At 58.2% G+C, this 26,049-nt stretch overlaps 1 protein-coding gene across 1 annotated transcript in view; it reads right to left on the reverse strand.

Annotated features, from left to right (window-relative positions):
- The window catches only part of LOC137311220 (polyhomeotic-proximal chromatin protein-like), a 27,224-nt gene extending 1,858 nt beyond the window's left edge, over window positions 1-25,366 (reverse strand). The window contains exons 1-4 of the mRNA XM_067978539.1: window positions 25,291-25,366; window positions 24,749-24,834; window positions 22,945-24,503; window positions 1,436-1,547 (exon numbers count right to left, since the gene is read on the reverse strand). Coding sequence (XP_067834640.1) covers window positions 1,436-1,547; window positions 22,945-24,503; window positions 24,749-24,834; window positions 25,291-25,351 — 1,818 coding nt within the window. The 5' untranslated portion in view covers window positions 25,352-25,366. The remainder of the gene's footprint in view (window positions 1-1,435; window positions 1,548-22,944; window positions 24,504-24,748; window positions 24,835-25,290) is intronic.
- Between the last annotated feature and the right edge of the window lie 683 nt (window positions 25,367-26,049).

The raw sequence follows: 26,049 nt of genomic DNA on the forward strand, positions 1-26,049 counted from the left end.
TGGGGGCGCGGAGTTGGGGGTGGGCGAGGGAGAGACGGGCCGAAACACGCAACGCACGCGATTGACAATGGGAAACTCTCGGTTTTGGTTAACTGCTTCGCAGGAAGATAAAACAGCTCGAGTCAGCCAGAAGGGGCGATAAGATATTTTTTTTTTTTAAAAACGCACACGCACACACAAATTACATCAACTTCCTCTCTCTGTGAAATAGTTTGTCAATCCTACTCTGGTCAAGTTCGCAGAACGGTAACGGCGCATGAGGCGGCCATTCGGCCCATCGTGCCTGTGCTGGCTCTCTGAAAGAGAGCTTTCCGATTAGTGCCACTCCATCCCCGCTCTTTCCCCGTAGCCCTGTGAATTTTTCCCTTTCAAATATTGATCCCGTTCCCCTTTTGAAAGTTATTATTGAATCTGCTCCCACCGCCCCTTTCAGATCATCACAACTCGCTGCGTTAAAAAAAAATTCTCCTCATCTTTCGGGGGAGGGGGGGTCGGGGGGGAGCGAGAGGGGAGGGGTCGGGGGAGGAGAGGGGTGGGGGCCGGTCGGGGGGGGAGAGAGGGGGTGGGGGCCGGTCGGGGGGGAGGGAGAGGGGGTGGGGGCCGGTCGGGGGGAGAGAGGGGTGGGGGCCGGTCGGCGGGGGGAGAGAGGGGTGGGGGGCCGGTCGGGGGGGAGAGGAGGGGGTGGGGGCCCGGTCGGGGGGGAGAGGAGAGGGGGTGGGGCCGGTCGGGGGGGGAGAGAGGGGGTGGGGGCCGGTCGGGGGGGAGAGAGGGGGTGGGGGGCCGGTCGGGGGGGGAGAGAGGGGGGTGGGGGGACCGGTCGGGGGGGAGAGAGGGGTGGGGGGCCGGTCGGGGGGGAGAGAGGGGGTGGGGGCCGGTCGGGGGGGAGAGAGAGGGGTGGGGGCCGGTCGGGGGGGGGAGAGAGGGGTGGGGGCCGGGTCGGGGGAGAGAGGGGGGGGGGGCGGTCGGGGGAGAGAGGGGTGGGGGGCCGGTCGGGGAGAGAGGGGGGGGCCGGTCGGGGGAGAGAGGGGGGGGGCCGGTCGGGGGTGAGAGGGGGGGCGGTCGGAGGGTCGGGGGAGATTGGTGCCCTCTGGTAACTCAGAGCGGCCATTATTCATGACAGCTGGGATTGTTCTCCTTCGAGCAGAGAAGGTTAAAGGGAGATTTAATAGAGGTGATCAAAATTACAAGGGGGTTTTGGTAGAGTCGATGGGGAGAGACTGTTTCCAACTGGCAGGAGGGTCGGTAACCAGAGGACACAGATTTAAGGTAACCGGGTGCGAGTGTCCCACCTACTTCCCTGGTCACGCTCGCTGGCGACACCCCCAAACACGTTACAAAACGGCGTAACCTCGGACTCGCCGCAAAGCCCCGCGAAGCACTCCGGCACGCGGGGAGCGGTGCAGAAATGCTCGCCGCTCTCACTGTCGGGACGTACCGGCCATTGCGCATCTCTGAAGACATCGCCCGCCTCCTTCCCCATCGGCTGCCGATCGGGCCCTCCATGCGCTGCCAAGAGCCGGCGAGGTTCGCCGGTAGCTACTGGCAGCCTGCGCCCGAGAGAACATAAGGATAAGAAATAGGAGCAGGAGGAGGCCACTCGGCCCCTCAAGCCCACTCCTCCATTCAATCAGATCATGGCTGATCTTCGACCTCAACTCCACTTTCCCCGCCCCGATCCCCGTATCCCTCGAGTCCAAAAATCCATCGCTCTCAGTCTTGAATATACTCAACGACTCAGCATCCACAGCCCTCTGGGGTAGAGAATTCCAAAGATTCACGACCCTCTGAGTGAAGAAATTCCTCCTCATCTCAGTCCTAAATGTCCGACCCCTTACCCTGAGACTATGCCCCCGAGTTCTAGACTCTCCAGCCAGGGGGGAAACAGCCTCTCGGCATCTACCCTGTCAAGCCCCCCCCTCAGAATCTTATACGTTTCAATGAGATCCCCTCTCATTCTTCTAAACTCCAGAGAGTATCGGCCCATTCTACTCAACCTCTCCTCATAGGACAACCCAGGAATCAATCTAGTGAACCTTCGTTGCACCGCCTCTAAGGCGAGTCTATCCTTCCTTAGATAAGGAGACCAAAACTGTACGCAGTGCTCCAGGTGTGGTCTCACCAGAGCCCCCGTACAATTGCAGCAAGACTTCCTTACTCTTGTACTCCGACCCCCCCCCCCCCACCTTTGCAATAAAGGCCAACATGCCAATTGCCTTCCTCATACTGCTGGCTGCACCTGCGTGCTAACTTTTTGTGTTTCTTGTACGTCCCACAGCCTCCCCACTTCACGGCAGCTTCAGGAAAAGAAAAGGCATTTTTATTTATTTGCTTTGGACGAGCACCAAAAAAGGGGGTGTTCATCCTGTCTGCCACACCTCAGCAGTTGGTAGCTGGCCAAGCCCCAGGCAGAGAGCTCGTTCACTTTTACTGAAGCAATACGGGCACTGAAGTTGGTGTGTGTGTGTGTGTGTGTGTGTGTGTGTGTGTGTGTGTGTGTGTGTGTGTGTGCGTGCGCGCGTGCGCTTTAAATTGTCTAGCACGGCCGCCAATGGTGGGGAGCGATGGAAATCGGGGGATGCGCAAGAGGCCAGAGTGTGAGGAGCGCAGAGATCTCGGAGGGTTGTAGGGGCTGGAGGAGGTTACAGAGATTTGGGGGGGCGAGGCCCATGGAGGGATTTGAAAACAAGGATGGAGAATTTTAAAATCGAGAAGTTGCCGGACCGGGAGCCGATGTCGGTCAGCGAGCACGGGGAGGGTGGTGGGCGAACGGGACTCGGTGCGAGTTAGGACACGGGGCAAGCAGAGTTTCGGACGGGAGGCCGGCCAGGAGAGCATTGGGATGGTCGAGTCTGGAGGTGACAAAAGGAACGGATGAGGGTTCCAGCAGCAGAGGAGCTGACACCACTGTTAGCCCGAGAGGTGCAGTGGTTCACAGAGAAGGCTCACCAGCACACCTTCTCAGCGATGGGCCAGGAAATAAGGTGTCTGCAGCCCGAAAGCAAAGGAGGGGGAAAAAAAAAAGGGGACACGTACTTACAGAATCTAGACATCTGGTTTTGATAGGTTTCAAAACACTTCAATGAATCACTGTTATTTGTAGAGACAAGGCAGCCACTTTGCATGAATAGCAAGGTCCCTCAAACGGCATTCAGGCAAGTGACCAGTTAAAGCTGCTTTGGGTGGTGCTGATTGAGGCAGGAATGTTGGGTTTCAGTGGCTAAGTGGGTAGAGCTCTCTCTCTCTCTCTCGTCTCTCCCCGCCTCCGAGTCAGAAGGTCGTGGGTTCGAGCCCCCACCCCAGGCTCGAGCCCCCGTAATCCAGGCCGATGCGTCCGGCGCAAGTACTGAGGGAGCGCCGCAGTGTCAGAGGGGGCGGTGCCCAGGGAGCGCCGCAGTGTCAGAGGGGCGGTGCCGAGGAGAGCGCCGCAGTGTCAGAGGGGCGGTGCCGAGGGAGCGCCGCAGTGTCAGAGGGGCGGTGCCGAGGAGTCCTCGAGTAGGGGCGGCGGCCGAGGGAGCGCCGCAGTGTCAGAGGGGCGGCGCCGAGGGGAGCGCCGCAGTGTCCAGAGGGGCGGCGCCGAGGGAGCGCCGCAGTGTCAGAGGGGCGGCGCCGAGGGAGCGCCGCAGTGTCCGAGGGGGCGGCGCCGAGGGAGAGCGCCGCAGTGTCCGAGGGGCGGCGGGCCGAGGGAGCGCCGCAGTGTCCGAGGGGCCGGCGCCGAGGGAGCGCCGCAGTGTCCGAGGGGCGGCGCCGAGGGAGCGCCGCAGTGTCCCGAGGGGCGGCGCCGAGGGAGCGCCGCAGTGTCCGAGGGGAGCGCCGCAGTGTCCGAGGGGGCGGCGCCGAGGGAGCGCCGCAGTGTCCGAGGGGCGGCGCCGAGGGAGCGCCGCAGTGTCCGAGGGGCGGCGCCGAGGGAGCGCCGCAGTGTCCGAGGGGCGGCGGCCCGAGGGAGCGCCGCAGTGTCCGAGGGGCGGCGCCGAGGGAGCGCCGCAGTGTCCGAGGGGAGCGCCCGCAACGTCCGAGGGGCGGCGCCGAGGGGAGCGCCGCACTGTCCGTCCGAGGGGCGGCGCCGAGCAAGCGCCCGCAGTGTCCGAGGGGCGGCGCCGAGGGAGCGCCGCAGTGTCCGAGGGAGCGCCGCAACGTCCGAGGGAGGCGCCGCAACGTCCGAGGGGAGCGCCGCAACGTCCGAGGGAGCGCCGCAAACGTCCGAGGGAGCGCCGCAACGTCCGAGGGGAGCGCCGCAACGTCCGAGAGGGCGGCGCCGAGGGAGCGCCGCACTGTCGGAGGGGCAGTATTCAGGGAGCGCCGCACTGTCGGAAGGGCGCCATCTTTCGGATGAGACGTTAAACCGAGGCCCCGTCTGTACTCTCTCAGGTGGGCGTAAAAGATCCCAGGGCCGCTATTTCGAAGAAGAGCAGGGGGAGGAGTGCTTCTGGGGGTGGGGGGGGTCAATATTTATCCCTCAACAAACTCAGTACAAAACAGATTATCCGGTCATTATCTCATTGCTGTTTGTGGGATCTTGCTGTGCGCAATTTGGCTGCCCGCATTACAAGAGTGACCACACTTCAAAAAGAAAAGTACCTCATTGGCTGTGAAGGACTTCGGGGACGTCCTGAGGGGGTGAAAGACGCTGCAGAAATGCAAGTTCTTTCTGGCTGCGGAATTTGTGACTCGACGACTATTATCATGACAGCCAGGTTAAGGGGGAGATTTAATAGAGGTGATCAAAATCACGAGAGGTTTACGATAGAGTCGATGGGGAGGAAACCGTTTCCAGTGGCAGTAGGGTCGGTAACCAGAGGACACAGGTTTGAGATAATCGGCAAAAGAACCAGAGCGGGGGAGATGAGGAGAATTTTTTTTTTTTTTTACGCAGCGAGTTGTTATGATCTGGAACGCGCTGCCTGAAGTTTACGCAGCGAGTTGTTATGATCTGGAACGCGCTGCCTGAAGAGGCGGTGGGAGCAGGTTCGACAGTGACTTTCGAAAGGGGAATTAGGTTTGTACTTGAAAAGGAATAAATTTTCAGGGCTGCAGGGGAAATGGGACAGCTCTTTCAAAGAGCCAGCGCAGGCACGAGGGGCCGAATGGCCTTCGGCCCGTGAAGCTGTGAGATAATCTGATTATTTCACGGGACCTCACCTCTCTTCCTCTCGCAAAAGCCAAGTTTGGCGTCAAGCGGCTTCCCCATTTGTTTCAGCCAACTCTATTCACCCAACTTTCTCAGATTTAAAACCAGCACCTCACCCACGGTCTGTGGGGGGGGGTCCTGCGAGACGCCATTCATTAAACCAGGCTATATTTTCAGCTGATGTTGGAGCACGACGCCCAGAGCGGACGAGAATATTGCCACTTGGGACTCGGGAAGGGTCAAACTTTCGCACTCGTGAACCGCACGTCAATCCCACGTTCCCATACGTTTATGGTGAGAGATGAGTTTAACTCAAGCCAAAAAGTTTCAGGTATCTGGGTCGAGCACGCACACGCACGCACGCACGCGAGTTTGAAAGAATTTGGCAATGCCTATAATCATTCACGCACAAGGAATGGAATTCCCACCTACTCAACGGGAAAAATTCTTCCCACAGCCAGGTTCGAGACTACACATCCACTTGAGCCCATAATCCAGGCGGACACTCCAGGTGCAGTACTGTGGGAATGCTGCATTGTCGGAGGTTTTCTGTACTCCATCCGACAGTGCAGCGACCCCTCAGCTCAGTACTGACCCTCCGACAGTGCGGCGCTCCTTCGGTACTGCCCCTCCGACAGTGCGGCGCTCCCTCCGTACTGACCCTCCGACAGTGCAGCGCTCCCTCGGTACTGACCCTCCGACAGTGCGGCGCTCCCTCGGTACTGACCCTCCGACAGTGCGGCGCTCCCTCGGTACTGACCCTCCGACACTCCCTCCGTACTGCCCCTCCGACATTGCAGCGCTCCCTCAGTACTGACCCTCCGACATTGCAGCGCTCCCTCAGTACCGACCCTCCGACAGTGCAGCGCTCCCTCAGTACTGACCCTCCGACAGTGCAGTGCTCCCTTCCGGGGACCCCTGTAAATACCGACACGCTCCCGCGGACCCCCTGTAAATATTAACACACTCCCGGGGACTCCCTGTAAATACTGACACACTCCCCGGGGACTCCCTGTAAATACTGACACACTCCCCGGGGACTCCCTGTAAATACTGACACGCTCCCTGGGGACCCCCTGTAAATATTGACACACTCTCGGGGACCCCCTGTAAATATTGACACACTCCCGGGGACCCCCTGTAAATATTAACACACTCCCAGGGACTCCCTGTAAATATTAACACACTCCCCGGGGACCACCTGTAATTATTACCACACTCCCGGGGACCCCCTGTAAATATTGACACACTCCCGGAGACCCCCTGTAAATATTAACACACTCCCAGGGACCCCCTGTAAATACTGACACACTCCCATGGACTCCCTGTAAATATTAACACACTCCCGGGGACTCCCTGTAAATAGTAACACACTCCCAGGGACCCCCTGTAAATATTAACACACTCCCAGGGACCCCCTGTAAATACTGACACACTCCCAGGGACCCCCTGTAAATATTAACACACTCCCAGGGACCCCGTGTAAATATTAACACACTCCCAGGGACTCCCTGTAAATATTCACACACTCCCGGGGACTCCCTGTAAATACTGACACACTCCCATGGACTCCCTGTAAATATTAACACACTCCCGGGGACTCCCTGTAAATATTAACACACTCCCAGGGACCCCCTGTAAATATTAACACACTCCCAGGGACCCCCTGTAAATACTGACACACTCCCAGGGACCCCCTGTAAATATTAACACACTCCCAGGGACTCCCTGTAAATATTAACACACTCCCAGGGACTCCCTGTAAATATTCACACACTCCCGGGGACTCCCTGTAAATACTGACACACTCCCATGGACTCCCTGTAAATATTAACACACTCCCGGGGACTCCCTGTAAATATTAACACACTCCCAGGGACCCCCTGTAAATATTAACACACTCCCAGGGACCCCCTGTAAATACTGACACACTCCCAGGGACCCCCTGTAAATACTGACACACTCCCAGGGACCCCCTGTAAATATTAACACACTCCCAGGGACTCCCTGTAAATATTCACACACTCCCGGGGACTCCCTGTAAATACTGACACACTCCCATGGACTCCCTGTAAATATTAACACACTCCCGGGGACTCCCTGTAAATATTAACACACTCCCGGGGACCCCCTGTAAATATTAACACACTCCCAGGGACCCCCTGTAAATACTGACACACTCCCAGGGACCCCCTGTAAATATTAACACACTCCCAGGACTCCCTGTAAATATTCACACACTCCCGGGGACTCCCTGTAAATACTGACACACTCCCATGGACTCCCTGTAAATATTAACACACTCCCGGGGACTCCCTGTAAATATTAACACACTCCCAGGGACCCCCTGTAAATATTAACACACTCCCAGGGACCCCCTGTAAATACTGACACACTCCAGGGACTCCCTGTAAATATTAACACACTCCCAGGGACTCCCTGTAAATATTCACACACTCCCGGGGACTCCCTGTAAATACTGACACACTCCCATGGACTCCCTGTAAATATTAACACACTCCCAGGGACCCCCTGTAAATACTGACGCACTCCCAGGGACCCCCTGTAAATATTAACACACTCCCGGAACACCCACAACAACCTGCATTTATGCAGTGCCTTTAACGTAGTAAAACGTCCCCCAAGGCACTTCACAGGAGCGTAAAATCAGACAAAATCAGACACCGAGCCACATAAGGAGATATTAGGGACAGGTGACCAAAAGCTCGGTCAAAGTGGTAGGTTTTAAGGAGCGTCTTAAAGGAGGAGAGAGAGAGGCGGAGAGGTTTAGGGAGGGAATTCCAGAGCTCGGGGCCCGGGCAGCTGAAGGCACGGCCGCCAATGGTGGGAGCAATGGAAATCGGGGGGGGGGGGATGCGCAAGAGGCCAGAATTGGGGGAGCGCAGAGATCGCAGAGGGTCGTAGGGGCTGGAGGAGGTCACAGAGATAGGGAGGGGAGGCCATGGAGGGATTAGAACGCGTGGATGAGAATTTTAATACCGAGGCGTTCGGGGACCAGGAGCCAGAGGGAAAAGGGCCGGGGGATTAAATAAGAGGAGCCTTTATAACTAGAGTATAAAGGGGAGGAGGTTTTGCTGTACAAATCCCTGGTTAGACCACATCTGGTGTACCAAGCACAGCTCTGGGCACCGCACCTCAGGAAGGATATATTGGCCATGGAGGGAGTGGCAGTGCAGATTCGCCAGAACGATACCGGGGCTTCCAAGGGTTAAATTGCGAGGAGAGATTACGTAAGGCTCGGGCTGTGTTCCCTGGAATGTAGACGGTTAAGGGGTAATTTGATTGGGGTTTTCACGACCTTGAAGGGAATCGACAGGGCAGGTAGAGACACTTTTTCTGGGGGCGGGGGGGGGGGAACGAGGGGACGAGATACAAGTCTAGGATAAAGGGGGGACATAACCTTAAAATCAGAGCCGGGCTGATCAGCAGAGAAGTTAGGAGACGCTTCACAGACAGGGCGGTAGACGTGTGGAGCGCTCTCCCACAAAAAGCAGTAGATGCTCGCTCAATTCATAATATTAAATCATGAGGTCGATAGATTTTTGATAGGCAAGGGGTATGGAGCCAGCGCGGGTAAATGGAGTCAGGTTACAGATCAGCCACGATCTCACTGAATGGCGGAACAGACTCGAGGGGCTGAATGGCCTCCTCCTGTTCCTGTGTAACAAACCAAGGGGCTGAATGGCCTCCTCCTGTTCCTGTGTAACAAACCGAGGGGCTGAATGGCCTCCTCCTGTTCCTAATGTAACAGGCTCGAGGGGCTGAATGGCCTCCTCCTGTTCCTGTGTAACAAACCAAGGGGCTGAATGGCCTCCTCCTGTTCCTGTGTAACAGGCTCGAGGGGCTGAATGGCCTCCTCCTGTTCCTGTGTAACAGGCTCGAGGGGCTGAACGGCCTCCTCCTGTTCCTGTGTAACAGGCTCGAGGGGCTGAATGGCCTCCTCCTCTTCCTGTGTGACAAACCGAGGGGGCTGAATGGCCTCCTCCTGTTCCTGTGTAACAGGCTCGAGGGGGCTGAATGGGCCTCCTCCTGTTCCTGTGTAACAAACCAAGGGGCTGAATGGCCTCCTCCTGTTCCTGTGTAACAAACCGAGGGGGCTGAATGGCCTCCTCCTGTTCCTAATGTAACAGGCTCGAGGGGGCTGAATGGGCCTCCTGCTGTTCCTGTGTAACAGGCTCGAGGGGCTGAATGGCCTCCTCCTGTTCCTGTGTAACAGGCTCGAGGGGGCTGAATGGCCTCCTCCTGTTCCTGTGTAACAGGCTCGAGGGGGCTGAATGGGCCTCCTGCTGTTCCTGTGTAACAGGCTCGAGGGGGCTGAATGGCCTCCTCCTGTTCCTGTGTAACAGGCTCGAGGGGGCTGAATGGCCTCCTCCTGTTCCTAATGTAACAGGCTCGAGGGGGCTGAATGGCCTCCTCCTGTTCCTGTGTAACAGGCTCGAGGGGGCTGAATGGGCCTCCTCCTGTTCCTGTGTAACAGGCTCGAGGGGGGCTGAGTGGCCTCTTCCTGCTCCTGTGTAACAGGCTCGAGGGGGGCTGAGTGGCCTCTTCCTGCTCCTCATCCATCGAGAAAACGTCAAAACAAATCAGCGACTCGACGAGAGAGAAAAAAATAAACCCCACAGTTGCTGAAACGCACGTTAACAGTCGGGAGTGGGAGAGGTGGTGGAATCCTGTCAGGGCAGTGCAGCCGGTTTAACGGCTGTGTCAAATTCCCCCCTGGGGCAGGAGGAGGAGGCGGCTTTTGTGTGCGTGTGTCATGCAAACCTCAACTGCAGATCTCGTAACTCTACGAGGCGCGCGCGCGCACACACACACACAAACACACTGCAATCTCAAGTTACAACACAGCGAGACCTTTGTGTGAAATTCGTCGGGAGAATGCAAATATCAGACTCTCGATCTGATAGCTAGGCGACAATGATAAAAGAAAAACACACACACGCACACAGACAGGATCTCGGTGACGTGCGAGTTAGCCAGAAATACCTGTCGTTGCAGTAACGTGCGAGTTAGCCAGAAATATCTGCGTGTTGCAGATTAAACTGAAAACGCCCAGCCAGAGTGGCAGGCAGGTCACACGAGATGGGGGGAGGAAAAGAGAGAGAGAGAGAGAGAGAGAGAGACCAGGGGACAGGTTAACACTCGAGACTCTCTCCTCTCCCCAGCCTTTACGACGTAGGCAGCAAGAGCTCTCCCCCCGCCCTTACCTGCTCTCAGGCACTACCCCCAGGCTCGTCCTAGCTCGCTTGGGTCTATGAATAACGCCACTGCTTCACGTTTTAAGGCATTTACCTAGCGCGCTTGCTTTAAGGGATTACTAATCCGATTGCTCTGTGCTTCAAAGCATTTTCTCCTGCCGGCCAATTACAGAGAACACTCCCTCCTCTTCCTCCTCCTCCTCCTCCCCCCTCCCCACCCCCCCTCCACCTCCCCCCTCCCCACTTCCGCCCCAGCTCGCCAGGCCCGCAAAGCAAAAACCCTCCCCGCTCCTCGACCTGACTAAGCCCATTAAACGCACGTTTCCCCTACCCCCCCCCCCCGCGTTCTATCCTGCCTGACGAGCAACTCCCATCCTCCTCCCCCTGTCCAGCCACCCCCCCCTCCTCCTCCTTCCTGCCCGCCTTGCTCACAAAGCACCTCCTCTTCCCCCTCCCCCTCACTTGCCAAACCCACAAGGCACCCTTCCCCCCACCCCTCCTCCTCACGGCTTGGCTGAGAACTAATGGGAGGGTGGAGCCAGCAATAAGGCAACTCGCACACCGGCCGCAGAGTCAGAGCCGGGAGCAATCACAGGCCAAAATATTCAGTTCCACCAGTGCAGCTCTGAGCAGCGGAGCCCGAACCACAGTTTTACATCAGGCTGCTAACACCGTTCGACAACTACAATTTGCATTTATGCACAGCACCTATAACATAGTACAAATATCCCAAGGCCCTTCCCAGGAGCGTAAATCAGACACCGAGCCACATAGGGAGGTATTAGGGACAGGTGACCAAAAGCTCGGTCAAAGAGGTAGGTTTTAAGAAGCGTCTTAAAGGAGGAGAGAGGGAGAGAGAGAGAGAGAGAGAGAGAGAGACGGAGAGGTTTAGGGGGGGGAATTTCAGAGCTCAGGGCTGAAGGCACGGCCGCCAATGGTGGGAGCGATGGGAATCGGAGGGTACGCGCAAGAGGCCAGAACCGGACGAGCGCAGAGATCTCGGAGGGTCGTAGGGGGGCCATGGAGGGATTAGAACACGAGGATGAGAATTTTAATAATCGAGGCGTTGCTGGACCGGGAGCCAGCGAACGCAGCGGGAGGGGGTGATGGGCGAACGGGACTCGGTGCGAGTTAGGATACATAAGAACATAAGAAATAGGAGCAGGAAGAGGCCAATCGGCCCCTCGAGCCTGCTCCGCCATTCAATAAGATCATGGCTGATCTGATCCTAACCTCAAATCTAAATTCATGTCCAATTTCCTGCCCGCTCCCCGTAACCCCTAATTCCCTTTACTTCGAGGAAACTGTCGATTTCTGTTTTAAATTTATTTAATGATGTAGCTTCCACAGCTTCCTGGGGCAGCAAATTCCACAGACCTACCACCCTCTGAGTGAAGAAGTTTCTCCTCATCTCAGTTTTGAAAGAGCAGCCCCTTATTCTAAGATTATGCCCCCTCGTTCTAGTTTCACCCATCCTTGGGAACATCCTCACCGCATCCACCCGATCAAGCCCCTTCACAATCTTATATGTTTCAATAAGATCGCCTCTCATTCTTCTGAACGCCAATGAGTAGAGTCCCAATCTACTCAACCTCTCCTCGTACGTCCACCCCCTCATCCCCGGGATTAACCGAGTGAACCTTCTTTGTACTGCCTCGAGAGCAAGTATGTCTTTTCTTAAGTATGGAGACCAAAACTGTATGCAGTATTCCAGGTGCGGTCTCACCAATACCTTATATAACTGCAGCAATACCTCCCTGTTTTTATATTCTATCCCCCGAGCGATAAAAGCCAACATTCCGTTGGCCTTCTTGATCACCTGCTGCACCTGCATACCAACTTTTTGATTTTCTTGCACTCGGACCCCCAGATCCCTTTGTACTGCAGTACTTTCCAGTTTCTCGCCATTAAGATAATAACTTGCTCTCCGGTTTTTCCTGCCAAAGTGCACATTTCACTCCCGGAGAAAACGATTGACAAATCGCAGGATTTTACAGCACAGGAGGTGGCAAGCTCGCCCCATCGCCCCTGTGCCGCTCTCTCTCTCTCTCTGAGAGAGCTCTCCCCTCAGTCTCACTTCCCCTGCCCTCGTGTCAGCCTAGATCAGGGGCTCAAGCCCTGGAGCGGGACTCGAAACTACCAACTTCTGACTCAGGAGGCAAGAAGGGGTTTTTGCGATTTGTCTATTGGCACCCCTGAATTAGAGGGCAGGGGGGTTAACAACAGTCAAAGTCCCAGCCCTTAAGTGTGGGCGTCTGGTGAGGACAGGATTGAGGGCTGCGACGTGCCCCCGACCTCAAACAACACACACTTTAGCGAGGATACTGAGAGGCGCAGAGGAAGTGAGGGACCTTGGAGTGCATGTCCACAGATCCCTGAAGGTAGCAGGACAGGTAGATAAGATGGTTAACAAGGCATACGGGATACTTTCCTTTATTAGCCGAGGCATAGAATATAAGAGCAGGGAGGTCATGCTGGAACTGTATAAAACATTGGTTAGGCCACAGATTGAGTACTGCGTACAGTTCTGGTCACCACATTACAGGAAAGATGTGATTGCACTGGAGAGGGTGCAGAGGAGATTTACGAGGATGTTGCCAGGGCTGGAGAATTTTAGCTGTGAGGAAAGATTGGATAGGCTGGGGTTGTTTTCTTTGGAACAGAGGAGGCTGAGGGGAGATTTAATTGAGGTGTATAAAATTATGAGGGGCCGAGATAGAGTGGATAGGGAGGACCTATTTCCCTTAGCAGAGGGGTCAATAACCAGGGGGCATAGATTTAAAGTAATTGATAGAAGGATTAGAGGGGAGCTGAGGAGAAATTTTTTCACCCAGAGGGTGGTGGGCGTCTGGAACTCACTGCCTGAGAGGGTGGTACAGGCAGAAACCCTCAACTCATTTAAAAAGCACCGGAAATGCCGTAACCCACAGGGCTACGGACCAAGTGCTGGAACGTGGGATCAGGCTGGGTGGCTCATTTTCGGCCAGCACGGACACGATGGGCCGAACGGCCTCCTTCTGTGCCGTAAATTTTCTATGATTCTATGAACACCAATTTGCATCTAAACATGCGCCTTTAACGTAGTAAAACGTCCCCCAAGGCGCTTCACGGAAATCAGACAAAATTTGACACCGAGCCACATGAGGAGATATCAGGGACAGGTGACCAAAAGCTCGGTCAAAGAGGGAGGTTTTAAGGAGCGTCTTAAAGGAGGAGAGAGAGGCGGAGAGGTTTAGGGAGGGAATTCCAGAGCTTAGGGGCCGAGGCGGCCAAAGACACGGCCGCCGATGGTGGACGCGCACGAGGCCAGAATTGGAGGAGCGCAGAGATCCCGGAGGGTCGTAGGGGCTGGAGGAGGTTACAGAGATAGGGAGGGGGGCGAGGGCCATGGAGGGGATTTGAACACGAGGATGAGAATTTAAAAACTGAGGCGTTGCCAGACTGGGAGCCAATGACACAACTAAATTTAGAGAAAAAAAAAACACCAAAAAGGGCCATTTCACAACACGGATATTGGTTTCATATGTGAATTTCTGACATCCGAGTCACACCAGACTGGGAGCCCAATGTTCTGCACAATGCTAGCTCCGAAAACCAAAACAAACACATGGAAACCATCACTCCATTTCATAAAATGCACTCCACTTGCCATTCTCCACATTAACCCTCCAAATGCCCACTCTCAAATCAACAATCTAACATTGCATAGCACACAGGGAGGGCCTTTAAGTCCCATCCGAAGGCATCTCCAACAACAATTTGCATTTCGACAGAGCCTTAAACGTAGTGAAACTTCCCCGAGACGCTTCACAGGAGCGTAAATCAGACAGAAATTCGACACCGAGCCACACGAGGAGATATTAGGGACAGGTGACCGAAAGCTCGGTCAAAGAGGTAGGTTTTAAGCAGCGTCTTGGAGCAGAGAGACGGAGAGGTTTAGGGAGGGAATTCCAGAGTTTAGGGCCCGGGCGGCTGAAGGCACGGCCGCCAATGGTGGGAGCGATGGAAATCGGGGGGATGCGCAAGAGGCCAGAATTGGAGGAGCGCAGAGATCTGGGAGGGTCGTAGGGGCTGGAGGAGGTTAGGAGTGGCTCAGTGAGTATCGCTCCCGCCTCTGAATCACAGAGTTGTGGGTTTAACCCCCCACACCAGAGACTTGAGCACAAAATCTAGGCAAACATTCCCAGTGCAGTGCTGAGGGAGGGCCGCGCTGCCGGAGGGGGCAGTACTGAGGGAGCGCCGCGCTGTCGGAGGGGGCGGTACTGAGGGAGCGCCGCGCTGTCGGAGGGTCAGGACTGAGGGAGCGCCGCGCTGCCGGAGGGGGCGGTACTGAGGGAGCGCCGCTCTGTCGGAGGGTCAGGACTGAGGGAGCGCCGCGCTGCCGGAGGGGGCGGCACTGAGGGAGCGCCGCGCTGTCGGAGACGGCGGCACTGAGGGAGCGCCGCGCTGTCGGAGACGGCGGCACTGAGGGAGCGCCGCGCTGTCGGAGACGGCGGCACTGAGGGAGCGCCGCGCTGTCGGAGACGGCGGCACTGAGGGAGCGCCGCGCTGTCGGAGACGGCGGCACTGAGGGAGCGCCGCGCTGTCGGAGACGGCGGCACTGAGGGAGCGCCGCGCTGTCGGAGACGGCGGCACTGAGGGAGCGCCGCGCTGTCGGAGACGGCGGCACTGAGGGAGCGCCGCGCTGTCGGAGACGGCGGCACTGAGGGAGCGCCGCGCTGTCGGAGACGGCGGCACTGAGGGAGCGCCGCGCTGTCGGAGACGGCGGCACTGAGGGAGCGCCGCGCTGTCGGAGACGGCGGCACTGAGGGAGCGCCGCGCTGTCGGAGACGGCGGCACTGAGGGAGCGCCGCGCTGTCGGAGACGGCGGCACTGAGGGAGCGCCGCGCTGTCGGAGACGGCGGCACTGAGGGAGCGCCGCGCTGTCGGAGACGGCGGCACTGAGGGAGCGCCGCGCTGTCGGAGACGGCGGCACTGAGGGAGCGCCGCGCTGTCGGAGGGTCGGCAGTACTGAGGGAGCGCCGCGCTGTCGGAGACGGCAGTACTGAGGGAGCGCCGCGCTGTCGGAGACGGCAGTACTGAGGGAGCGCCGCGCTGTCGGAGACGGCAGTACTGAGGGAGCGCCGCGCTGTCGGAGACGGCAGTACTGAGGGAGCGCCGCGCTGTCGGAGACGGCAGTACTGAGGGAGCGCCGCGCTGTCGGAGACGGCAGTACTGAGGGAGCGCCGCGCTGTCGGAGACGGCAGTACTGAGGGAGCGCCGCGCTGTCGGAGACGGCAGTACTGAGGGAGCGCCGCGCTGTCGGAGACGGCAGTACTGAGGGAGCGCCGCGCTGTCGGAGACGGCAGTACTGAGGGAGCGCCGCGCTGTCGGAGACGGCAGTACTGAGGGAGCGCCGCGCTGTCGGAGACGGCAGTACTGAGGGAGCGCCGCGCTGTCGGAGACGGCAGTACTGAGGGAGCGCCGCGCTGTCGGAGACGGCAGTACTGAGGGAGCGCCGCGCTGTCGGAGACGGCAGTACTGAGGGAGCGCCGCGCTGTCGGAGACGGCAGTACTGAGGGAGCGCCGCGCTGTCGGAGACGGCAGTACTGAGGGAGCGCCGCGCTGTCGGAGACGGCAGTACTGAGGGAGCGCCGCGCTGTCGGAGACGGCAGTACTGAGGGAGCGCCGCGCTGTCGGAGACGGCAGTACTGAGGGAGCGCCGCGCTGTCGGAGACGGCAGTACTGAGGGAGCGCCGCGCTGTCGGAGACGGCAGTACTGAGGGAGCGCCGCGCTGTCGGAGACGGCAGTACTGAGGGAGCGCCGCGCTGTCGGAGACGGCAGTACTGAGGGAGCGCCGCGCTGTCGGAGACGGCAGTACTGAGGGAGCGCCGCGCTGTCGGAGACGGCAGTACTGAGGGAGCGCCGCGCTGTCGGAGACGGCAGTACTGAGGGAGCGCCGCGCTGTCGGAGACGGCAGTACTGAGGGAGCGCCGCGCTGTCGGAGACGGCAGTACTGAGGGAGCGCCGCGCTGTCGGAGACGGCAGTACTGAGGGAGCGCCGCGCTGTCGGAGACGGCAGTACTGAGGGAGCGCCGCGCTGTCGGAGACGGCAGTACTGAGGGAGCGCCGCGCTGTCGGAGACGGCAGTACTGAGGGAGCGCCGCGCTGTCGGAGACGGCAGTACTGAGGGAGCGCCGCGCTGTCGGAGACGGCAGTACTGAGGGAGCGCCGCGCTGTCGGAGACGGCAGTACTGAGGGAGCGCCGCGCTGTCGGAGACGGCAGTACTGAGGGAGCGCCGCGCTGTCGGAGACGGCAGTACTGAGGGAGCGCCGCGCTGTCGGAGACGGCAGTACTGAGGGAGCGCCGCGCTGTCGGAGACGGCAGTACTGAGGGAGCGCCGCGCTGTCGGAGACGGCAGTACTGAGGGAGCGCCGCGCTGTCGGAGACGGCAGTACTGAGGGAGCGCCGCGCTGTCGGAGACGGCAGTACTGAGGGAGCGCCGCGCTGTCGGAGACGGCAGTACTGAGGGAGCGCCGCGCTGTCGGAGACGGCAGTACTGAGGGAGCGCCGCGCTGTCGGAGACGGCAGTACTGAGGGAGCGCCGCGCTGTCGGAGACGGCAGTACTGAGGGAGCGCCGCGCTGTCGGAGACGGCAGTACTGAGGGAGCGCCGCGCTGTCGGAGACGGCAGTACTGAGGGAGCGCCGCGCTGTCGGAGACGGCAGTACTGAGGGAGCGCCGCGCTGTCGGAGACGGCAGTACTGAGGGAGCGCCGCGCTGCCGGAGGGTCGGCACTGAGGGAGCGCCGCGCTGCCGGAGGGTCGGCACTGAGGGAGCGCCGCGCTGCCGGAGGGTCGGCACTGAGGGAGCGCCGCGCTGCCGGAGGGTCGGCACTGAGGGAGCGCCGCGCTGCCGGAGGGTCGGCACTGAGGGAGCGCCGCGCTGCCGGAGGGTCGGCACTGAGGGAGCGCCGCGCTGCCGGAGGGTCGGCACTGAGGGAGCGCCGCGCTGCCGGAGGGGGCAGTACTGAGGGAGCGCCGCGCTGCCGGAGGGGGCAGTACTGAGGGAGCGCCGCGCTGCCGGAGGGGGCAGTACTGAGGGAGCGCCGCGCTGCCGGAGGGGGCAGCACTGAGGGAGCGCCGCACTGTCGGAGGGTCGGTACCGAGGGCGCGCCGCACTGTCGGAGGGTCAGTACCGAGGGAGCGCCGCACTGTCGGAGGGTCGGTACCGAGGGAGCGCCGCACTGTCGGAGGGTCGGTACCGAGGGAGCGCCGCACTGTCGGAGGGTCGGTACCGAGGGAGCGCCGCACTGTCGGAGGGTCGGTACCGAGGGAGCGCCGCACTGTCGGAGGGTCGGTACCGAGGGAGCGCCGCACTGTCGGAGGGTCGGTACCGAGGGAGCGCCGCACTGTCGGAGGGTCGGTACTGAGGGAGCGCCGCACTGTCGGAGGGTCGGTACTGAGGGAGCGCCGCACTGTCGGAGGGTCGGTACTGAGGGAGCGCCGCACTGTCGGAGGGTCGGTACTGAGGGAGCGCCGCACTGTCGGAGGGGGCAGTACTGAGGGAGCGCCGCACTGTCGGAAATGCCGCCTTTCGGATGAGACGTTAAACCAAGACCCCGTCTGCCCTATGGGGTGGACGTAAAAGATTCCACGGCCACTATTCCCAAGAAGAGCGGGGAGGGGGAAAGAGTTCTCCCCCGTGTCCTGGGACCAATATCTATCCCTTAACCGACATCACTGCAGCAGATTATCCGGTCAATTATCTCCACTGCTGTTTGTGGGATCTTGCTGTGCGCAAATTGGCTGACGTGTTTCCTATATTACAACAGTGAGCACACTTCAAAAAAAAAAGTACTTCATTGGCTGTAAAGCGCTTTGGGACGTCCTGAGATGGTGAAAGGCACTGTGGAGATGCAAGTGACATTTTGGGAGAGAGCGTATGAATAATTTGAGACATGACATGTGGGGGATTTTCTTGCCTTGTGTCTGGGTCTGTTGTCCAATAATTGATAACATAATTCCAGGTAACTCCCGCCAGTTGGAATAATTGATTGTTACGATTTGTCAGCAGCTCCGTTATTATCGTATCGAGCGACTACCAGGACGGTCGGACGTGAACTAGATAGACTTTGGTCTTTCTTTTGTCTCGCGATTCCCAAATCTTTCTTTCATTCAGAGTTCACCGGACAAAAATTTGACACCGAGCCACATAAGGAGATATTAGGGACAGGTGACCAAAAGCTCGGTCAAAGAGGTGGGTTTACTTGCTCTCGAGGCAGTACAAAGAAGGTTCACTCGGTTAATCCCGGGGATGAGGGGGCGGACATATGAGGAGAGGTTGAGTAGATTGGGACTCTACTCAACCTCTCCTCTTATTGAAACATATAAGATTGTGAAGGGGCTTGATCGGGTGGATGCGGTGAGGATGTTCCCAAGGATGGGTGAAACTAGAACGAGGGGGCATAATCTTAGAATAAGGGGCTGCTCTTTCAAAACTGAGATGAGGAGAAACTTCTTCACTCAGAGGGTAGTAGGTCTGTGGAATTTGCTGCCCCGGGAAGCTGTGGAAGCTACATCATTAAATAAATTTAAAACAGAAATAGACAGTTTCCTAGAAGTAAAAGGAATTAGGGGTTACGGGGAGCGGGCAGGAAATTGGACATGAATTTAGATTTGAGGTTAGGATCAGATCAGCCGTGATCTTATTGAATGGCGGAGCAGGCTCGAGGGGCCGATTGGCCTCCTCCTGCTCCTATTTCTTATGTTCTTAAGGAGCGTCTTAAAGGAGAGAGAGAGAGAGAGAGAGAGAGAGAGAGAGAGGCGGAGAGGTTTAGGGAGGGAATTCCAGAGCTCGGGGCCCGGGCAGCCGAAGGCACGGCCGCCAATGGTGGGAGCGATGGAAATCGGGGGGATGGACAAGAGGCCAGAATTGGAGGAGCGCAGAGATCTGGGAGGGTCGTAGGGGCTGGAGGAGGTTACAGGGATATGGAGGGGCGGGCGAAGAGGCCATGGAGGGATCTGAACACGAGGACGGGCATTTTAAAATCGAGGGTGTACGTCCGATATCACAGAATCGTACAGCACAGAAGGCGGCCGATCGTGCCGACTCTTTGAAAGAGCTGTCCAATTCGTCCCACCCCCTGCTCTTTCCCCACAGACCTGCAAATTTTTCCCCTTCAAGTATTTATCCAATTCCCCTTTTGAAAGTTATTATTGAATCTGCTCCCACCGCCCTTTCAGGCAGCGCGTTCCAGATCAGAACAACTCGCTGCGTTAAGAAAAACTCATCCTCCCCCTCTCTGGTTCTTTCCCCAATTATCTTAAATCTGTGTCCTCTGGTTCCCGACCCTCCTGCCAGTTGGAAACAGTTTTCTCCCCATCGACTCGATCAAAACCGCCTCGTGATTTTGATCACCTCTATTAAATCTCCCCCCTTAACCTTCTCTGCTCTAAGGAGAACAATCCCAGCTTCTCCAGTCTCTCCGCACGACTGAGGTCCCCTTGTCCCCGGTACCGTTCCGGTAAATCTCCTCCGCACCCTCTCTGAGGACGTGGACGTCCTTCCTAAAGAGCGGTGCCCAGAATTTGCACACAAAGCTCCAGCTCGGGCCCTAACCAGAGATTTACAAAGGTTCAGCGTGACTTCCCTGACATCGAAACATCTATTACCTGTACGCAGTTCAAATTCCCGGCAAGATTCAAGCCAGGAGGAGCAGAGAATCACAACACGGAGGCCAAACCATCAGCCCATCCCAAGCGCCTGTTGCAACCTTGCGAACGACAAGACTCCACACACGATTACCTTCCCCTTTCGGATTTACTGTCTTTCGGATGAGACGTTAAACAGAGGGTCCCACCCCACCACCGTCTGCCCCCTCTCGGCTGGACGTGGAAGATCCCACCACTATGTCGGAGACGAGCAGGGGAGAGTTCTCCCCCCACCCGGAGCCCAGGGGCCAATATTTATCCCTCATGTAACCAACATATATATAATAAAAAAAGATTAGCTGGTCTTTTGTCACATCATAGAAAGGTTACAGCACGGAAGGAGGCTATTCGGCCCGTCGAGTCCGTGCCGGCTCTGTGCACGAGCAATCCAGCTAGTCCCACTCCCCACCGTAGCCCTGCACATTTTTTCCCCTTCAAGTGTTTATCCGGTTCCCTTTTGAAGGCCATGATTGAATCTGCCTCCACCACCCCCTCGGGCAGTGCATTCCAGATCCTAACCACTCGCTGCGTAAAAAAGCTTTTCCTCATGTCGCCTTTGGTTCCTTTGCCAATCACCTTAAATCTGTGTCCTCTGGTTCTTGACCCTTCCGCCAATGGGAACAGTTTCTCTCTGTCTGGACCCTTCATGATTTTGAACACCTCGATCAAATCTCCTCGCAACCGTCTCTGTTCCAAGGAGAACAACCCCAGTCTATCCCCGTAACTAAAGTCCCTCATCCCTGGAATCACTCGAGTAAATCTCCTCTGCACCCTCTCTAAGGCCTTCACATCTTTCCTAAAGTGCGGTGCCCAGAACTGGACACAATGCTCCAGTCGTGGCCGAACCAGCGTTTTATAAAGGCTCATCATGACTTCCTTGCTTTTGTACTCTCTGCCTCTATTTATAAAGCCCAGGATCCCGAATGCTTTTTTAACCACTTTCTCATCCTGCCCTGCCACCTTCAACGATTTGTGTACATATACCCCCAGATCTCTCTGTTCCTGTACCCCCTTTTAGAATCGCACCCTCCAGTTTATATCGCCTCTCCTCGTTCTTCCTGCCGAAATGCATCACCTCGCATTTTTCCGCGTTAAATCTCATCTGCCACGTGTCCGCCCGTTCCGCCAGCCTGCCTGTATCCTCTTGAACTCTATCGCTGTCCTCCTCGCTGTTCGACACCCTTCCGAGTTTCGCGTCGTCCGCAAATTCGGAAATCGTGGCTGCACACCCAAGTCGTTAACATGCATCCGGAAAAGCAGTGGTCCCGGCACCGACTCCCCCCCCCCGCCCCGCCCCGGGGGAACACCGCTGCGCACCTCCCTCCAGTCCGAAAAACAACCGCTCACCGCTACTCTCCGTCTCCCGTCCCTTCGCCAATTCTGTATCCGTGCTGCTACTGCCCCCCACCCCCCGCCCCAGCTTTTATTCCACGGGCCGCAATCTTGACAGCGGACCTATGGTGCAGCACCCCGCTGTTGGTGGGATCTTGCTGTGCGCAAGGAGGCTGCCGCCCTTTCCCCACATTACGACAATTCAGAAGTATTTAATTGGCCGTAAAGAGCTTTGGGACGTCCTGCGGTTGTGAAAGGCGCCATGTAAATGCAAGGCTTCCTTACTTGGATCACCGTTTGAGGGGGGTGGGGGTGGGAGCTGGAAGGACAATTTCACAGGAGGGAACCTCACCCCACCCCACCCCAAAACAACATGCGAGCCTGCACAGGAAGTGACAGCAGGCTATTCCACTACAGCGTGCACCTCGGCCAAAGTAAAAGCAAAAGAAAAAACACTTGTATTCCCGCAGACCCTTTCACCCCCTCGGGACGCCCCAAAGCGTTTTACTGCCAATGAGGTACTGGTTTTTGAAGTGGGGTCACCTGTTGTAACGTAAGGAAACGCAGCAGCCGATTTGCGCGCAGCAAGATCCCACAAACAGCGATGTGATAAACGATCAGATCATCTGGGGTTTTTTTTTTAAAAGTGATGTTGGTTGAGGGATAAATATCGGCCCCCAGGACACCGGGGAGAACTCCCCCCTGCTCTTCTTCAAAATAGTGGCCGTGGGATCTTTTACACCCACCTGAGAGGGGCAGACGGGGCCTCGGTTTAACGTCTCATCCGAAAGACGGCACCTCCGACAGTGCAGCACTCCCTCAGTACTGACCCTCCGACAGTGCAGCGCTCCCTCAGTACTGACCCTCCGACAGTGCGGCGCTCCCTCAGTACTGACCCTCCGACAGTGCAGCGCTCCCTGAGTATTGGCACTAGAAGCGTCAGCCTGGATTATGGGGCTCAAGTCTCGGAGGGTCAGTGCCGAGGGAGCGCCGCACTGAGGGAGCGCCGCACTGTCGGAGGGTCGGTACTGAGGGAGCGCCGCACTGTCGGAGGGGCGGTACCGAGGGAGCGCCGCACTGTCGGAGGGGCGGTACCGAGGGAGCGCCGCACTGTCGGAGGGGCGGTACCGAGGGAGCGCCGCACTGTCGGAGGGTCTGTACTGAGGGAGCGCTGCACTGTCGGAGGGTCTGTACTGAGGGAGCGCCGCACTGTCGGAGGGTCTGTACTGAGGGAGCGCTGCACTGTCGGAGTGTGACGTTAAACCGAGGCCCCGTCTGCCCCTCTCGGGTGGACGTTAAAGATCCCACGGCCACTATTTCGAAGAAGAGCAGGGGGGGGAGTTCTCCCCGGTGTCCTGGGGGCCGATATTTATCCCTCAACCAACATCACTCAAGAAAAAAACAGATCACCTGGGTCATTTATCACATCGCCGTTTGTGGGGATCTTGCTGTGCGCAAATCGTCAGCCGCGTTTCCCTGCATTGCAACAGCGCGAAAGTACTTCAACGCACGCGAAGCGCGTCCCCGGAGGGGGGGGTTCGCGAAAGGCGCTGTGTGTGGGAAAAAGAAAACAACCGCGGGCGAATTAAGGGAAAGAGAAACGCCTCTCGAGAAAGGCAGCGTCGATTACCTGTGGCGTTGGCGATGGTCACGGGCACTCCCTGAAGCTGGTGGACCTGAATCCCAGAGGCCCCCAGCGCGTTGAGATTGATGGTCTGTAGGCCCGGCACGGAATTGAGCTGGGCTGCGTTCACCGTAAGGGTCCCCGAAGACATGGACCCCGGCGGCAACTGGGTCAGGGTGGTGGTGCCCGAGGTCTGGTTGAGAGGCATGCCCTGCACGGACGCCAGGGTGATGGTCTGGCCTCCTTGGGTCTGGAGCTGGGAGCCCTGGACGTTCTGTAGCTGGATGGTCTGCCAGCCCATCTGGCCGGAGAGAGACATGGTGGGCGCCCGGATTATGATGGGCCCCGAGTTCGGCAAGGTCTGGATCTGAAAGTTCTGCAGGGCCTCTTGCGGGATGGTGTGGGCGGTGAAGGTCTGGCCGGGGATGGAGGAGGCCTGGAGGGACTGGAGGGCCTGTTGGCTGATGCCTTGGAGAACCTGGGGCTGCAGGAGGATCTGCTGCTGCTGCTGCTGCTGCTGCTGGTCTGATTCCTTCGCCTGGATCTGCTGGAGGACGACGCCGGCCAGGTGCGGGGAGTCCGAGTTCTGCAGGCTGACCCTCTGGGGGCCCCCGGGGGCCTGGATCCGGGCCGGAGCGGGGCTCCCCGCTCCCGAGCCTTCGGCGCTGGCGCTGACGGCGGTGCTGGCCCCGAACTGACCCGAGCCGGCGATGGACTGGGTAGGGGCGGCGTTGGAGGAGGCCCCTTCCTCGGAGCCGGGGGCCAAAGCAGCTGCCGTGACGGGCACCAGCGTGACGTTGCCGTTCAGGCTCATCGGGATGTTGGTCAGGAACTGCGCCTGGGCTGGAATACCGCTGTTGGAGAGGCCCACCCCCTGGATGGGCAGCGAGACTCCACCTTGCCGGAGCTGGACCGCCTGCTGAAGCACGGTGGGCATGGCGGTGATGATGTTGCCCGAGGATGTCCTGTTTGCCGCCATCAGCTGCGGGCTCGACCCGGGGATGATTTGGACGTGTCCCGAGGGGTCCTGCTGGACCTGCGACGCCGAGGAGGCGGCCAGCTGCAACTGCTGCCCGTCGACCGTCTGGAACTGCGGGATCACCTGGTACTGGATGTTGGGCAAGTTGGTGAAGACCTGCTGGCTCTGTGAGGAGGAGGAGGAGGAGGACGAAGAGGAGGAGGACACAATGTACTGCCCGTTGCCGCCGATCGACCGGCTCTTCAGCGCCGCCTCCCCGCCGCCGCCTCCTCCTCCTCCTCCTCCTCCTCCGCCCTCCTCCTCATCCTGCTCCTTCGAAGCACCGTCGGCTGGAGAAGCGGCGCCCGTCAAGACCGTGGGAATGATCATCTGCCAGCCGTTGGCCGTCTGCGTGATCTGCGCCGTGCTCAGGTCCAGCTCCGGCGTGCCCGGCTGGTGTTGGATGAGGCCCTGGGCGGCGCTGCTCTCCGAGGGAGACTCAATCCGACTGCAAGTGGCCGCCAGCAAGGCAAGGGGGGACGGCTGGGAGTCCTAGAGAGAGAGAGAGAGAGAGAGAGAGAGAGAAAAAGGCAAAACAAGGAGGAGGGGTTTAGAGCAGGGAAAGTGGGCAGTGCATTTGGTAAGAGTGCGGAGCTTACACAGGAAGATAAACACCCCAATTTTTTTTTTCTTCCTCTCCCTCTTGCAACATGTGAAGGCTCATTTCTTTTTTTTTAAAAAAAACCCACCCCCCCCCATTTCTGCCTTGTTTCTTTCATTATTTTGCAACCCATTACCTGGTTGGAGTTGGTGCTGTTGTGTTGCACATATCCACTTGCATTTTCCACTCCCAGGGCAGCCATCTCTTCCGTGTGATCCTGATCTGAAACAGAAAGAAATAACGATGAGAGTTTGCAAAAAAAAAAAAGGTGGTGGGGGGGGGGGGGGGGGGGGACATTTGCCACCAACTCAACACGCACTGACACAGAGGGAGGGAAAGAGAGGTGGAGAGATATAGATTTTTTTTTTAAAAAAAAGAGGGGCCCCCTTTTTTTTTTGGAAAAAGAAAAGTACTTTACCACAGCTTTTCCCCCAATTAACCCATTTTAAGAGGTTTGGAGGCAAAACTGAGGTACTTTTTTTTTAACACCCCCCCCCCACCACCTTCTCTCTCTCTCTCTTCTTTCCAAGGCTTGATATCTCGGTGAAAAAAAGGCCAAATCCCCAAAAGAAAAGTACTTTACCACAGCTTTTTCGCCAATTAACCCAATTTTGGGGGTTTGGAAGAGAAATGAGAGACTTTATTTTTCCCCCACCCCCCCCACTTCAAGTCCCTTACCGCTCATACTGGAGCCCTGGCTTTTTTTTTTCTCCCCCCCCCTCCCCCAAGCGAATGACATAAACTTGCGATGGTGCCACCTAACTTGCTTATCGCCGGTAGTGACGATCGCGCCCACCCCCTCCCTCCCTCCCGTGGGGTTGGGCGGAGGCGCTGACTGACAGCCGCCTCAGCCAATCGGAAGGCGGCGGGCTGTCCGAGTCGGCAACGCCCCCCCTCCCTCCTTCACTTGCGCGGGTTGACGGAGGTGGTGTGGAAAAAAAGCGCTGATTGACAGCCGCCTCAGCCAATCGGAAGGCGGCGGGCTGTCCCAGTCGGCAACGCCCCCCCCCCTCCCCTCCTCCGCGGGTTGACGGAGGTGGGTGGGTGGAAGCGCTGATTGACAGCCGCCTCAGCCAATCGGAAAGCGGCGGGCTGCCAGTTCAGCACCTCCCCTCCCCTCAGCGGGGTTGACGGAGGCGGTGGGGGGGAGCGGGTGGTGGAAGCGCTGACTGACAGCCACCTCAGCCAATCGAAAGGCGATTGACGGAGGAGGAGGCGGGGTGGGGTGGAGGCACCGTTGAGTGACGGCCGGTGCGGCCAATCGGAGCAGCGGCCACGCTCCCCGCCCCGCCCCGCCCCCCCCGCGTTTGATGGGAGGCGGGATTTGGATGGGGCGGGGTTTTAAGTGGGTGATTGACGGCTCGGGTCGGAGTGGGGAAGGCGCCATTTGCTCGCCCTTCCCCTTTGCGAGCGGAGGGAGCGGGCGGTGAGAGGAGG

The sequence above is a fragment of the Heptranchias perlo genome, unplaced genomic scaffold, assembly GCF_035084215.1.
Source record: "Heptranchias perlo isolate sHepPer1 unplaced genomic scaffold, sHepPer1.hap1 HAP1_SCAFFOLD_308, whole genome shotgun sequence".
Classification (NCBI taxonomy): domain Eukaryota; kingdom Metazoa; phylum Chordata; class Chondrichthyes; order Hexanchiformes; family Hexanchidae; genus Heptranchias; species Heptranchias perlo.